This window comes from Maylandia zebra, linkage group LG7 (genome assembly GCF_041146795.1).
Source record: "Maylandia zebra isolate NMK-2024a linkage group LG7, Mzebra_GT3a, whole genome shotgun sequence".
Lineage (NCBI taxonomy): Eukaryota > Metazoa > Chordata > Actinopteri > Cichliformes > Cichlidae > Maylandia > Maylandia zebra.
Genome location: NC_135173.1, coordinates 66,746,672 through 66,762,075, shown reverse-complemented (window position 1 = coordinate 66,762,075; position 15,404 = coordinate 66,746,672). Strand labels below are relative to the sequence as shown.

General features: G+C 42.2%; 1 protein-coding gene across 2 annotated transcripts in view; it reads left to right on the top strand.

The window, feature by feature from the left end:
• galnt18a (UDP-N-acetyl-alpha-D-galactosamine:polypeptide N-acetylgalactosaminyltransferase 18a) overlaps positions 1-13,752 on the top strand; it is a 184,199-nt gene extending 170,447 nt beyond the window's left edge. For both annotated transcript variants that reach the window (XM_014413111.4, XM_014413110.4), the window contains exon 11: positions 9,759-13,752. In XM_014413111.4, the coding sequence (XP_014268597.1) occupies positions 9,759-9,905 (147 nt within the window). In that variant the 3' untranslated portion in view covers positions 9,906-13,752. The remainder of the gene's footprint in view (positions 1-9,758) is intronic.
• The last annotated feature ends 1,652 nt before the right edge of the window (positions 13,753-15,404 follow it).

The window sequence follows — 15,404 nt, the reverse complement described above, 5'->3', positions numbered from 1 at the left end:
GCTGGGAGTCAGATTAATAATAGATTGATTGTGTCTGAAAAATCAAAGCACTGAGCTACACTTAAAACAAAAAAAATCTCTATTGAGGTAGCCTCAAAGTTTGATCAAAGATTTGTCCCATGACACGTAGTCAGAAAGCTACTTGTTAGAAATATTATTTTATTGCAGCTTTAGCTTCGAGCCATAACACATGCATGTTTTAGCTGTTTTTAAAAAAGTAATTAGAAAAACATGAGCAACATGTGCAAGTTACTGAAGAAGGTGCCCATCATGATTTATGCTTATCAGCTCATGCTAGCAACCTAAGCTCAAGCTTGGATTATCCCACCATGTGTTTCACATCATTTTCATTTTCATGTTAGAAACCACACTGTTGTTCTCGCCTCAGGGTAGACACTAATGCCCATTAGCTTTCAAAGTGAACTAACAGCTGTGGTTTCAGGATGTTTTTATTAGCAAAGAGGCTGCTGACACTTAGTCAGCATCAGAGCAGCACAGATACACGTTTATATGCATTTGTTATGTATTTTTGGTCTCTGAAATTGACAGTGTTGTTGCAGGAAAAGCTTAAAGAGTGTAGATTGTGCAGCTGACAAAGGGCTCTGGTTTGTGAAGTCTCCCCTGCTCAGAAGTACATGTTTAGACAAGGAGTGAGCAAGAGGAGGTATACAGAGAATCTCACAAGTGAACAAGTGCAAAATGAAGAAAAGAGATGAAAGAAAGAGACGAGGCGGGGCGAGAAAATAAAAGGAAAGAACGGCAGAGGCTTGTGGCAATGCTGGAAAGAAGCGAGGCGATGAAGCGAAGCAGAGACGGAGGGAGGCAGCAATTCATGTGAAGCGGCCAGTCAGTATTTGTGAATTATTGATAAGTAGATCTTTTACAATATTGAACTGAGCTTAACCCCAAGGCAGCAGCCATCAATACAGTGAAACAGAGCAAGAAGGTCTGGAAGAAAATCAAAAACTTATGTCCGACAGCAGCCAGTGTTTTGTGATAAGGGTGAATTTTCTTACATCAGCTTTTTATTTTGTTACTCTGCTTTTATTTGTCCCTTTATGGGCACCATTTACCTTAGGCTAACCCAGTAAAAAGTTTCATTTGGCAAAAGCGGAGCTGCTGGCCAACGTTCTTTAGGCTGACTGCACAGTAGAAGAGCAACACCAGAGCGTTTCATCAGGCGGGCGGGCGGGCCGCTCTGAGAGCTTCCTGAGCGAGGCTTGATCGCGTTCAGATGAAAGCGGAGACATCGAGAGAGTCGTTCTTAGAATCAGCCATCGTAAACTGTATCCATCCAAACTGAGAAGTGAACACAGGGCTGAAAATATGTACTAACAAACATAGTTGTCTTGATTAGTGTTTTCTGTCTGGCGCTCACTAATTTAGATCGTGGTGCATCTTTAGTGCAGAGTCGTACTGTTTAATCCAAACCTGTGAAAGATCTCAGTCATGTCGGATCATGTTCAGTTGATTACAGTCATTTATGACTCTGATGAGCAGCTCATTCTTTACTCTCTACAACAACAGCTGTAGTTTGGGTCACTAACATTTCACAAACTTTTCATTTAAAGGCTGTTTCTGGACTTATCTTATTGACATATTTGCAAAGTGGACCCACTAAGAATGCACTGTTATAAGTCATTTCTAGCCTCCTTGTCTGCTCTCTGTATATTAATGCTGATTCATAACAAAAAAATAAAGCATGTAAGGACCTCCAGTGCAGCTGTGCAGGTTTTCCAAGGGTCGCTCGCAACACTTGATCAGGAAACCCTTCTTATCATATCTATATATTCTCTCAGGTACACATTTCCTGTGCACAGGGAAACCCCCTTTCTTGTCATATTTAAGGCTGTGTGATTGTTGCAGTAAGTTGGGGGTCCAAACGCAGGACACATGAATAACACCAAGATGAGAAAACAAGACAGTGACTCCAGAATCCAGAAAACAAGAGATTATACACGATCTGCAGCATGTAGCTATATGTGAATGTCTCAACAAAGCACAAGGGGACACTGAGACAATTCAAACAAAAGGTAATGAGGGAAGTGGGAGCAGCTGGGAAACAGCTGCAGACAACTAACCAAACGAGATGGGAAAGTAAAACTCGGCGTAAGACACAGAGCACACTTACCAAAATCAAACGAGAGAGACGTGACTGAAGACAATTAACGTGACACAATTAAACAGGAGAACCAAAGACAAAAGACTAACACAAAGACAAGAGTGAAGGAAGGGAAAAGAAAGAAACGTGAACCTCAAAAGCTTCTCAAACCCAGAAGGAAATATAGACCTAATAGAAAGACCAATCATAGACCTACCAAAGGGACTATGACAGTTTTAGCATAGATTCTGTGTGTGAGGAAGAACCAAAACCTGCTAAACTCCACATGAGGAGGATGGTGGACTGTTACAGTGACTCTTTCACATTATCAGAATACTTAATAATCTCTGAGGAAATGATGAGATCACTCTCTGCCTCTGACATTTACTTGGTTACAAAGTTACGTTTCCATTTTCACGTCATTTACATGTATGAGCCCAGCAATGGTGCCGAACCACTCTAGCTTTCAGGCTCCCCTCATCACTTTCAGCTGTTGGGGACTCCTGTTGGGTCTGCTGGACTAACCTGCAAAAAACTGATACTAAGGGAGTATCTGATGCATCACAATGTGAAGCTGACCCGACCCGTTATATGCTGACAACGTATGTATTTAGGAGTTGGGTGTGAAAACGGGTCGAACCTTCTTGTTAGATAAGTGAAGCTGTTCCAACATGAGTGCAGAGAGACGGGGGTTTAAAATAATATTCTTTTTGTCACCGTGCAGTGACCATGGGAAGACCGTCCTGTTGTTCTCTCTGAAGGATGAGTCATGGCTCGCCGCATTAATAATGCATTGCATTCACTCGGAGTACAGAACCTTTGTATTTAAACATGAACGACACTATTATTTATCAGCCAGATTGCAAAGTCTCTTCAGAAAAGGTCCATCACCTTCTGTGTTTGAGGTAAACTTAAATCTATGTCCATACTACACTCCTCTGGCTAATTTTAAGAGGGGCAGGAGACTGTAAATGGTCATTAAGGTTGGAAGATGTCTTGGTTTTATCAAAGCTGTTTCACTGAAAACAGCAGCCTGCTCCCAGCTGAAAAGCTCATGTGCTTGGGATTGTCGAGGGTACAACAATAAACAGAAAGTGCCCGCCTGTGGGTGTAATGTTGTGAGTACTTTTAAAAAATCTTTTCTTATGTATATTTTTCTTGTCACAAAGAGACAGAATAATGTGCAGCTGTGGAAAAGAATGAATGAATCACAAAAGATGTGAGCTGAATGTTGGTGTAAACTAAATGTTAGCAGATGTCACAAAGCACTTTGAAGGCTATCACAGTTTCTATCAAAGAAAGCCCGCGAGGCTGTTTGTATCTGTAGATGATCCTGGATTTGTATCAAGCTGAGAGACTCTGGGATGTTTGCTGTTCTGCTCGTGTAAAAGTAAACTGGGTGTATTTTAGCATGAACAGACTCTAGCGCCTCACGCTTGCTGCCGCAGCATTCGGTGCTCTTTGTCTTCTCGGGGTGCTTTTACTCACCGCATCCTTCGAGGTGAATGATTTGATGATTGAGCGTCTGGCTCTCAGACCGTCTGACTTGCCAGCCCAACCCCCTGACTGGCTGCTTGATAGCTTTCTGGCTGACTGGCTCTCTGACCGACTGATTAACTAGTGTTCCCGCCTTAATAGCAAGGAATCAATAGTGCGGTCCGACGCTGCACTCTGCAGAATCACAGGCAGGCTCGCTGCAGCATCGAGGACATGGTGCTGGATAAATGCCACATGTTTTTCTGTGCTTGTATATATGTGCCTGTGTCTGTGCATAGGGGAACATCAATGTGTGCGATTGTGTATATACACCGGCTCCGCTCCTGTACACTTAGTCTTAGCTGCAGAGTTAGCACATAGACTTTCTAAGTACATTTGCTGGAAGTGACTCAGGAGGTCAAACACTTAGACAGAGCCAATTGACTGGTTTTCAGCAGAGGAGGCAAGAATGATCATTGTGATTACTTTAATGGGGCACAAGCCTGCTTCTACTATACTATATACAGTAAAAGGCCTCAAAGGAAGACTACTATGATTGCTTCCTCCTGCTATAACGTCCCATTAGCGGCCCACTGCAGAAGATGATGGAAACCTGAAAATGTCAATGCCACTCTGGCAGAGTACGTGCACTCTGTCTCACAGCAAAATGGCTTCATTTAGTCAGGCTTCAAACTGCTTTTAGTAACACTGCTTTTGATAGTTGGGCTTCTTTATCTGCAAGCCGCTTTACAACCCACATCCACCCCAATTCCTGCTTTCATCCTTTTACACCAATGCCTGCTCTGTGCTTGGATGAGGGGTGGGGGGTAGCATGTGTGAAGCTCCATGTGTTCCACAGTACACCTGCATCAATCTATATGGATTCTGCTTCACCTTTAACAAGATTGTTTTGAGTTGATGTCTGCTTACAAGTCTCACTCTTCCTTAAACACAACACTTCCTTCCTTATATATGTCTCCAAAAGTTGAATCTGTTCATCTGGACGCAGCGTTTTGTGGGAGAAACATTTCGTCATCATCAGGTGACTTCTTCAGTCTCAGCTGACTGCAGGTTTCAATCTTATAACCAGTACGTTTGCATAATGACTGAAACCAGCCCACTGAAGGAACAATGGGCTGGGAGGGCAGTTCCTTAATCTTAATTATGCAAATTCTCATGACCACTGATCAACAACCACTGATCAATGTCCATGAGTCCCATTCACAGAGAGGTGGGGAATGGCTGCAATCACAGCATTGTAAGATAGTGACAGATGTACCCTTAGGCCCCCTCCTCAATTGGTCTTTCCCTTTTCATGTAAATGGCCTCCTTGACTCCGCGCTCAAACCAGCGTTCCTCCCTGTCCAGGATGTTACATCCTCATCATTGAAAGAGTGTCCACTGGCCTGACGAGGTGGCTCTTCTGTGTTGTGCCATCCGCTTTCCCAGAGGTTGTTTGGTTTCCCTGATGTATAAATCCTGGCAATCCTCCTGCACTTAACAGCGTACACTGTGTTACTCTGTTTGTGTCGGGGGACCCGATCCTTGGGTTAAAAGCCACAGAGACCCGGTGTTTAGAAAAAATGCGTCTCAACTGCTTCGATACTCCTGACACATATGGGATCACTGCAGGTGGGCAGCGGTTGTCCTTCTCTCCTGGATCGGCTGGAGCTTTCTTTAGGTGCCTTTCCAGCTTTGACAAAAGTCCAGCTGGGATAACCACATTTACTCAGGGCCTTCTTGATGTGATGTTCTTCTGCCTCCCTGGCCGCTGTATCAGTGGGGATGGTGTTCGCTCTGTGTTGTAGCATCCTGATGACACTCAGTTTGTGCTCCAGTGGATGATGAGAGTCAAACCTTAGATACTGATCCGTATGTGTAGGTTTACCTGCAGTCAGCTGAGACTACGTCCAGATGAACAAAATCAACTTTTGGAGATTTACTTTCCTGGATGATTGAGAATGCATCAAGAAGTTCTGTATATATAGAGAAAATGTGTTACCATTATTATTAAAAACTCATCTGACCGTGGCTCAGGGGGTTGGGAAGCTCATCTGTAACCAGAAGGTCGCCGGGTCGATCCCCCTGCTCTCTCTGTCCTGGCCGTTGTGTCCTTGGGCAAGACACTTTACCCTACTGCCTACTGGTGTTGGCCAGAGGGGCCGATGGTGCGATATGGCAGCCTGGCTTCTGTCAGTCTGCCCCAGGGCAGCTGTGGCTACAACTGTAGCTGCCTCCACCAGTGTGTGAATGTGAGAGTGAGTGAATAGTGGCATTGTAAAGCGCTTTGGGTGCCTTGAAAAGCGCTATATAAATCCAATCCATTATTAATATTATTATTGTTACTCCATTTATGAGTGTGGAAAGGTAGGGAGGTGACAGAACAGAGCCATACAAGCAAATATAAAACTGTAGCTTGAAAGAACAATCTTCTTCAGACTCGATTCTGACTGAATTTCACTAATTTACTTGTTTTGTTTTGCTGGGTTTTTCGCTAACAACACTGTGCTGTCAAATATTGATCCTGTCAAATGGTGACGACGGTATCATGGTGTTGCCATGTAGTTAGTGTTGTGTTTGACTGCCAATCTCATGATCTTGTACAATTTGACACACCTCAGGTCTGAAAAATGGCATCTTGAGAGCCACACTTCCTCTGAGCCCATTCCTGATGAGGCTTCAGTGAACAGTAGATGAATCAGCTCCCGGTTTCTCTATCAGGTCCCGTTTCTTAACAACGTGACCTTCAGATGCTCTTCATCTGTTGTAGAGTTTTTTAGGTCTGTCATTTCTCTGTTTGTCTTCCTCTTGTTGTTTTTCTACAGTTTGTGGAAACTCTGCACACCGTGTGAGATATCCCAAGGTTGCAGCTAATAAGTCTTTGGAAATCGCCTTATTGTTTAAAAGAAAACTTTTTTATTTCTGTCAAACTGAAATATTTGTGGCATTTTTCATAGATTCAAGTGAAGAAATGGGAACAAATATGTTTTTCTTTTGACAGCTTTCTAGAGACAAAGTACCAGCGATAAAGATTTCATTGTTTCTTTGCCAATTTGTCTGTTATGTAGAGATACAATTCAGTTTCTCCCTTTAGTTCAGTGCCCTTTGTTATGCTTTGTCCTGTGAAAATGGTCAGTCTGGCTTCTTTAAAGCAAAATGAAAAGAAATGAGGGATGGCTCGTAGCGTATTTCCTGGATGAAGCTATTATCTACTCCTGGGTTTGGAAGTGCTAACACTTCAGAAGGATGTCCCTTTTAATCTCCAACGAGGCTCCTATTTGTGTCGCCCTTTATTACAGCCTCTGAGTCAAATTGCAACCTTCATGCCCTCCAAAAGAAAAATCCTCTGCTTAAATATGAATTTGAAAATATATCAGTTTGGACAAAAAAGGATCCAAATGCAGCTCTGAAGCAGATGAAGGTCCTAAATCTGAATCTTTAAACTGCAGCCAAGTAACAATGAGAACATGAATATAGAAAGATGAAGGCAAAAGACACAGAAGGTTTTTACATCCAGGAAGGAAAGCTGGAAAAAATGCTCACAGTGCAGGACACGAGACCTGAGCTCAGTTACAGGTCTGTAAAGGGCATAAAGGGAAGAAATATTTTTTAAAAATTCAAATCTGATACAAGATCAGCAAGTGCGATATAAGACTCGGGTGGCCGGTTTTAGGGTTAGCTCGAAGTAATCTGTGCAAAAACATTTTCTCTTAAGAGCATCAGAGGTTTTTTCTCACCTGTGCATCAGAAATGTTGACACCACAGTTATTATAGTTTTGTAGTTTCTCGTTTTCTCGTCTTTTTTTGCATCAGTTAGTTTCCAGAGTGAATTTTCTTACTTCAGTTCAGTTTTTATTGTTTGAAAATGTTCGTCTCACAGCCACTTTAACCAAGCTAACAGACGCTAAAGCTAAGAATATTTTCACTAAACATTTTTTATTTTAGGTCATTTTTTTTTACATTTGTGAAATAATTTTAGTTCAAAAGTATCGTTTTTATTTCTGTTGTAATTAAATAAAATGTATTTTCACATCTAGTTTTAGTTTTTTAGTTCAGTTTTAGTTAACTATAATAACCTTGGTTTCTACTGTTTTCCACATTGGTGGTTGGCCCTTGTACATCTAAGTTTTGCCCTGGGGTAGGTGAGGTTTGCAGCATGTATTATAATGCCAAAAACTAAAAAGGTAATAAGTGAGTTCGTCTATCATGACCCTGAAACTCCAGGGTTTAAACGGACTCACTAAGCTTTCAGGCCTTGTGTTTTAAATATAACAATAAGAAACCAAACAGGAACCCAGAAGGACTTCAGAAAGCACGTTAGTCGATTTCGAGGAATGTGTCTCGTCTCTGGGTGCAGGTGAAGGAAAATGCAAAACACAAAGCATTAGTCAGTAAAGAAGCAGTAATGCAGTCACACTTTAAGCATAATAAACAGGCTTAGCGAACACAATAAAGTTCTTGTTAAAGAGGTTTATTCTTTATATTCTTTCTTGCATAAAGGTGCTCTTAGAAAGTGTGCTTTGGAACACTTTTTCTCCTTTTTGGCTGTGAAAATATTGCACATACTTACCTTGAGCTTCGATAAGAAGCCCTCGAGTATTCCGAGTGTATAATGGGACACATCCAGCTACGGTGATCAGCCTGGGGTCAGCGTAAGGTCAGGTTCAAATCTCAGAGACAGATGGAGCTCCACGTTTCTGTCCCGCTCTCTGCATGAATGCATGTTTATGACAGGTCATATATGTGCATGTATGCTTTGGTCACTCTTACGTGTCAGCAGCTTGGGTTTTGTGGGTGAACAGCTCTGTGCCTGAGCAGCTGTGCACAGAGAAAAGCAAGCAGAGAGAATCGATACCTTTTCAGTGAGCTGAGAGCTGAGAGAAGAGCACTGTGTTAGTGCCGTGCACAGGTCCGCTTTTTTGTTGTGTTTCTAATGTAGTCAGGCATTCGAGAACAGCATGCAGGGTTAGCGGTGTGTTTAGGAACACGAAAACACTGCTGTACAGTCAGCTCTGTCCTCAGGCTGATGGCTGTTCCTTTGTGCTTGTGCATGTAATGCTGGGAGGTGTAGAGCATATTGATTTCAAAGCAGCGCTGGTTCAGTCTCCGCTCTCACTGCGCTCGGGCTCATTAAAACATATTACTGTTGTTTGCCACATAACTAAGGACCTACTTTTAGGTGCCAGCGCATTGTTCAAGGAATGGAGAGGCAGCAGCCCAGCGTGCATTCAGACAGTGAAGCAAGCCTCTTATTGAAAATGACATTGTTGTGAAGCGACGTGCACACAGACAGACACACACAAGCTTTTTGTGTCCCCCTCTCTCAGGTCAGTTCCCTTCAGTCAGCTTTACTGGCACAGATGTCACAGGAGCAGCATTGCCAAAACATCTAAATAACTGTTAATTGAATGGTAAAATACTCACTATGTAATAAACATCAATCACCTGTGGAGGCTGAATTTATAATAATGAAATATTAGCTTCATTGCATAATTACCATAGCACCAAATGTTTAAATATTACTGGACATTAGTTGACCGTACATACACAAAATACTACTGCAGACCATCTGTGTGTGGTGTGTTCGGTAACTAATACGGTTCTAATAAGGCGTCAGTCTGGACTCTCACGCTACAGTCTTAAACCGGCAAAAGTCCAAAGCCAAGGTCAAAATATGCTTGAGATACCTGACAGCTCTGCTGTAAACTGCCTCATACGTTTTATGCCAGACGTGTTGTAAACGTTGCAGAGACTCGGTTTCATTTGAAAAGTTGCTTCCTGTTTCTCCATGAATATGGAGATTGTTGCTCTGCTTTTGAGGATGGTGCACTTAATATATGTGTATGTTGGTGTATCAAACCACCAAGCTTCCGATCAGTAGATGACCTGCTGTACCTCCTGAGCTAAAGCCACCCTGTCTACATACATAGATATATCTATATACAGTATAGCCAATAGTCTATAATAGCCAGGCTATAATGCTGAAATTGTGCATTTTTACCATTGGAATCTATAGGAATTGACTTGAGTGGCCATTAGAGCAACTGCAGTTTTTGACACTCGTGCGCGTTGCTCTTCAGCCATGGAGGTTACTGCTCGTCCAAAAACACCAGTAGAACGTCACACCCGTCCTGCCTGTATGCTGAGATATTCCTCACCTCATTTGTCTCTGTCTCTCCAGGGTGGTCCCATCCAAAACATGGAGTCGCAGCGCTGTCTGGAGCTGGTGGAGAGCCGACAGTCAGAGTTCAGTTTCCAGCTGGCAATTCAGGACTGCACGGATCAGAAATGGACCATCACCAACATACTGACTGTCCTGCCACAGTGAACGTAGTGACACCAGTCAGACATTAGGAGACCTTTCATGTGATGGACTGGTCTAACTGAGGAAGTCTGCCACTTCACACCGAAAAACCAAACTGACCCAAAGCCAGGATGGACCATCATAGAGGTCTGGTCCACAAATGATAGTCCAGTTAGAGATGGACTAACACACTGACCTCAGCATCAAACTAAGCTCTCAAAAAGTTAGTTTCAGTACTGGACTTATTTTTAAGGAGAATCTGCATAGAAGCAGATGTGCTCCAATCAGACACGGACCATTAGTAACCTAATAACCATTTTATACCAATGACCTGGGAGAAGAGACACTCACAGATGGAGCCGGAGCTCTTAAAACTCCCCACTCTGCGATGGAAATGAGAAATATAGCCACTTGTTCCGGGAGACAGGCTCATGAAATCATGTAAGCAGTCTGGTTATTGCAGGAGCGGGCCTGTGATGTATTCTGGCTCCCAGTCGGTAGTTTAAGTTCAGGCCTGAGCTGCCACAGCCTCATCACACAATCTCAAAACAAATTGAGTGAGCGCGGTTCAATATGTTTGCGTGCAGACGGACAGATGCGAGGTGAGCGTATTGTTGCAAAGCAGCCGGCGTGTTGCTCACGTTTGATTTTTAGGGCAGGTTTTAAATCGTTACCATCACCGCTCGACTGGAGCGGAGCGACCGAGCAGGTGCTGTAGATTTCCTGATGTCACTAAAAAGGAGCTGGTCTAATGAAGAATACCACAGAGTGATTTAAACTGGCACTGTGATAGAAACACCGTCACTCAGGGGTTTCAGAGTGTGTTTTGGGATTAAATGGTTTACAGACAGAACCGCCAATCATTCTGGCGTGTGTGTACACTTCTAAACAGAAATCTGGAAACACCTGCCAGGACAAAAGACTTCGTGATGTGGAGAAGATGGAGCTTCCACGGCATCCGTCCACTGACACCTGGAGCAGTGTGCTGCAGTGTGCACGATTTTAGAAATGCTGAATTATCTCTGCAGAAAAACAACAACTAACTCTTAGATTTCCTCACTATTTAAAATTTAAGTTTTTCTTTTAACTTTATCTCAAAAATCATGTTTCAAAGCCCTCTCAACACTCAGAAATATAACGTGAGTGCAAAGATAATCCAGTTGGATCAAAAACCTACAGATGTCGTGTTGGTTGCCCACAGGTGGCTGTGTATCAGATCGCTGCATTTCAATGACTTAAAAGAAAAGAACTGCGTGCACAAGTTTAAACTTATTTTGGATTTTCTATAATCGACACATGGTCAGAAGTATACGTACAGGCTAAGGCCCATTAACTTGGTTATCATGATTGAATAAAACTTGTAGTTTCTTTGCATCATTACAAAGGACTGCGCTCGTTGGCCCGCCCATACTCGGAGCAATGGGACGGTCCAGGGAACTCAGTGAAGAATTAGTGAAAATGCAGATTTACATAACTTGGGAGAGTCTCTTGGAGCCATTTCTAAACATCTGTAGATTTCAAGATCATCAGTTCAAACAATTGTATAAATTATTCAGATGTGTCACCACTTTGCAGACGTCTGAAAGAAGACGAAACTGTCTCTCTCATGTCAGAGGCAGCTGGTTAGGAATCCAAAATAAATTCAAACTTGTGCACCCATTTCATGCTTTGCATCAAAGAAGTTTACCACACAGCCACCCCACTGTAAAAAACATCCCACCCCAAATTAGCCTGACATCCATGGCTGTGATGAGTGGATGCAAACTTCTCACCACAGCTCTGTTTTTCTCAACTTTGAATGCTGTTGGCCGAGGCTGGGAAATATGGACCAGACTGACACTTGTAGGCTGGATATACAGTATCTTAAAAAGCAACATGTAAAATATCATAGGTTACACTTAAACAGCTGTTTTTTAGACAGGAGCGACTGTAGTTTTTAGGAATCTTCCCCACAGTCAGTGTGGATAATCACCTTTATTGTTTGCTGTCAAAGTTTCACGTAGCCTAAAAGCTCAAAGCTGGTTTACAGAAGGTTTGTCCTGAACATTGAAACAACTAATGCCAGAAGACCGAGAGCCATTCACTATGATTCAAAACAAACAGGTCATTAAACCACCAAAAAGTGCTTTAAAGACAGATTAGCAACACAACCTACACCTTCCTTAAACAGGTGTTAAAAGTTCCCCGTTTCCACAACCAGCATTGAATTTTAAACTGATCTCATCAAGGAAAACAGTTTTTCAGATGATTCAATGCAGCTTTAAAGTGGACTGAAAGTGGCCCAACCCAAACCCTCCACGATGGCTCACGAAGGAAAATCAGCGGCTGGCATGACCTCAGCATCCAGGTGAAGGAAGGAAACAAAACAAAATTACACAGCATCAACATCTGTAAGGAAGGAGACCGCATCCATAGCATTGCTACAAACTGCAGCTGCAACTTTCTGACGTGATCAGATGTTTAGGGGATTAGCGACACCCGAGAGGAAGACCTCGGTGTCTCTTTGAAAGAATTAGCAGTTCACTAAAATGGGAGCAAGCACGACAATCCATCCTCCACCACCTACTCGCTGCAGTGAGGTCTTTCTGCACGTCTGTGTGGGCTTTTCAAAGGTATCCTGAAGGATGTGTACTCATCACAAACGAGTTATGTGCAGAATTAATGCAGAATCACAAAAAGTAACTGAACAGATGGAAATCTAGATAGTGGACAAGTTTCTGAAGGGGGAACTTTTTTCCCTTGAAAATTCTCCAACAGGAAGCAAAATCAATACAAACACTGGTGTGTGTGTGTGTGTGTGTGTGTGTGTGTGTGTGTGTGTGTGTGTGTGTGTGTGTGTGTGTGTGTGTGCGCGCGCTTAATGTTGTTCTGTTTTGTTCTTTAAAGATGTAATTCCCTGAAAGCTTTGCATCATAGGTGTACAACATGTAATATTAATAAGAACAAAGGGAACCGGGAGCAGGTGGCTTTCTCTCGACACCTATTGTGTGTACAGCTAAACGATGCTTGCAACAACTTGTACCAACAAAGAAGAGTATCCTTCCCTCACCCTTAGGAGGAAACTGGCACCCACATACACGTAGTTAATCAGCACAGCAGATGCTGCTCTGACTTACAGAGAGTCATTTGTGCTTCAACTCTAAGCATAGGAAGAAGTAGATTGATTGTCACATGGCAAAAATCAGGTCTGCACTGACTTGTGGCACAAATGTAACTCCATACATGTGAGGGTATTTTCTATTTTCTTTACATTAGAGTACATGAACCTTTGCTGATTGGATATGTGTGTTTACTTCTGCTGAATCATGTGCAGCGTTTACAGATCTCTGAAATTTACACTGTTGTGAAGCTTTTAATCAAATATAAGTGCATTGCAGTCAATCTCTCAATCATTCAACGCTGTCTAAAGACGATGAAGTCGAATTGTTAATCTGGCTGTTGTGTATTCAGATCTTTTGTTTTCAGCCGGAGCTTGCTGACGTGTCAGTAACGCGTTTCGCGGCGCTGGTAACTCGTGGAGGACTGGAGCTGCTCATCTTCTATCAGCTACTGTGTAGCATCGGTTACCAAACCTTCTGTTGATCTTTTGTTTTCGTTGTGGCTCAGGTTTGTAGATCCTGAAATTTTCAAAGTATCTCAATTTTTGGGAAGCTGTTACTATATCGAGTCATGAAAAATGTCCAAGCTATTTTGTTAGTGTATTTAAAGCAGATATTTATAATTACCAAAAATTAAAAAAATATTCATGGCTAAACTTGTACTGTGATTTTTTTCTTTGTTTTTTTGTGATGGATATTGATCACTAAACACTGTTGAGCTAATATTATTTGATTCATAAAGGTCTAAATAAAAATTGTTCTTTTATTCTTAATCTGTGTGTAAACACCATGAATAAGGAACCGTGACATAAAGTCTTCTTTTCAGAAGAATGGAAAACTGTTCAGTGGATTCAGCACGCTGTTCTGAGGATGTACAACCCAGATTCCAATGTTGGGACGTCGTGCGAAACATGAATAAAAACAGAATACAATGATTTGCAAATCCTTTTCAACCTATATTCAATTGAATACACTACAAAGACAATATGGCTAATGTTCAAACTGATCAGATTTATTGTTGTTTTGCAAATTTTCACTCATTTTGAATTTGATGCCTGCAACACTGCTGGGACAGGGGCATGGTGCGGATGGTCCTTTTCCTCTTTGCCACAAGATTTGTGGACTCGTCAGGCCACAGCACACTTTTCCACTTTACGTCAGTCTGTGTCAGCTGAGCTCAGGCCCAGAGAAGCCAGCAGCATTTCTGGGTGTTGTTGATATATGGCTTTCGCTTCGCATGGTAGAGTTTTAACTTGCACTTGTAGATGTAGCGATGAACTGTGTTAACTGAGCCCGCATAGTAATAGCTTTACAGAATGATGTTGGTTTTTAATGCAGTGCCAAATGAGGGATCGAGGGTCATGGGCATCCAGTGTTCTTATTCGGCCTTGCCGCTTACTTGCAGAGCTCTGAATCTTTTTATGGACAGTAGAAAAATCCCAAGATTCCTTGCAATTGTGCATTAAGAAACGTTGTTCTTAAACTGCTTAAACACGCAGTTGTTCACAAAGTGGTGAACCTCGCCCCGTCCTTGCCTGTGAACAGCTGAGCCTTCTGGGGATGCTCCTTTTATACCCAATCATGACAAACACAATTAAGGTTGTATGTTTATGAGTGTGTAGTGTAGGTGGAGAGGAAAAGTACTGTAAACTGAAACTACTCCAAATCTCAAAAGACTGAAGTCTCATTCAACTCATGTCTTTACCGAGTTTGTGCCTGCACCTACTAAATGTTGCATTGGCCCATGCATTTTCCTGCAGCAGTGTCTCTGCTGAACTTGGAGTTTGACATCATGAAACATGTATGAGCGGCACTCTCTGAGCACTGCTAACATCAGTCCCGGTAATGCGGCTGTTTACGCTCCCACTGTCACATAAAGGCCATCATTTGCATGCACACAAATACGCACAAACATTTCATATTTCATGCTGCCATTTTTTTAAGCAAGGGAAATGAACGATACTGTATGCAAAGCACTCTGTATAATGGCTTTACAGTAATCTCATTATGAAAAGCAAGAATGCTTTCCATCATGGTGCAGAATAAAGTGCACATTTTCAGATGGGTTCAGATAGCTTTAAAGTTATTTTTTTATGAATTTGTCGGTAACAAATACCGCGGCAATGTTCATGCATCACTCATATATTTGCACAGTGACTGTCACCTGGGGTTAGGCTAGTTTAGGCTTGTACCTGAGTCACCATAAAGCTACAGATATGTGGAAACCTTAATATGAGTTTTGTTTTATTTGACTAAACGCAGAGAAGTTTCTGATTTAACGTTAATCTGTGCAAACTCATTTGAGTCCAACAACAGCAGTCACCTCTCGAAGCTTCGTATTGTAAAGTAAAGACTGAACAATAATACAGAGAATAATACAGAGAAAACTCCAACAATCGGACAACCTGCTGTGAGCAAGTATTTG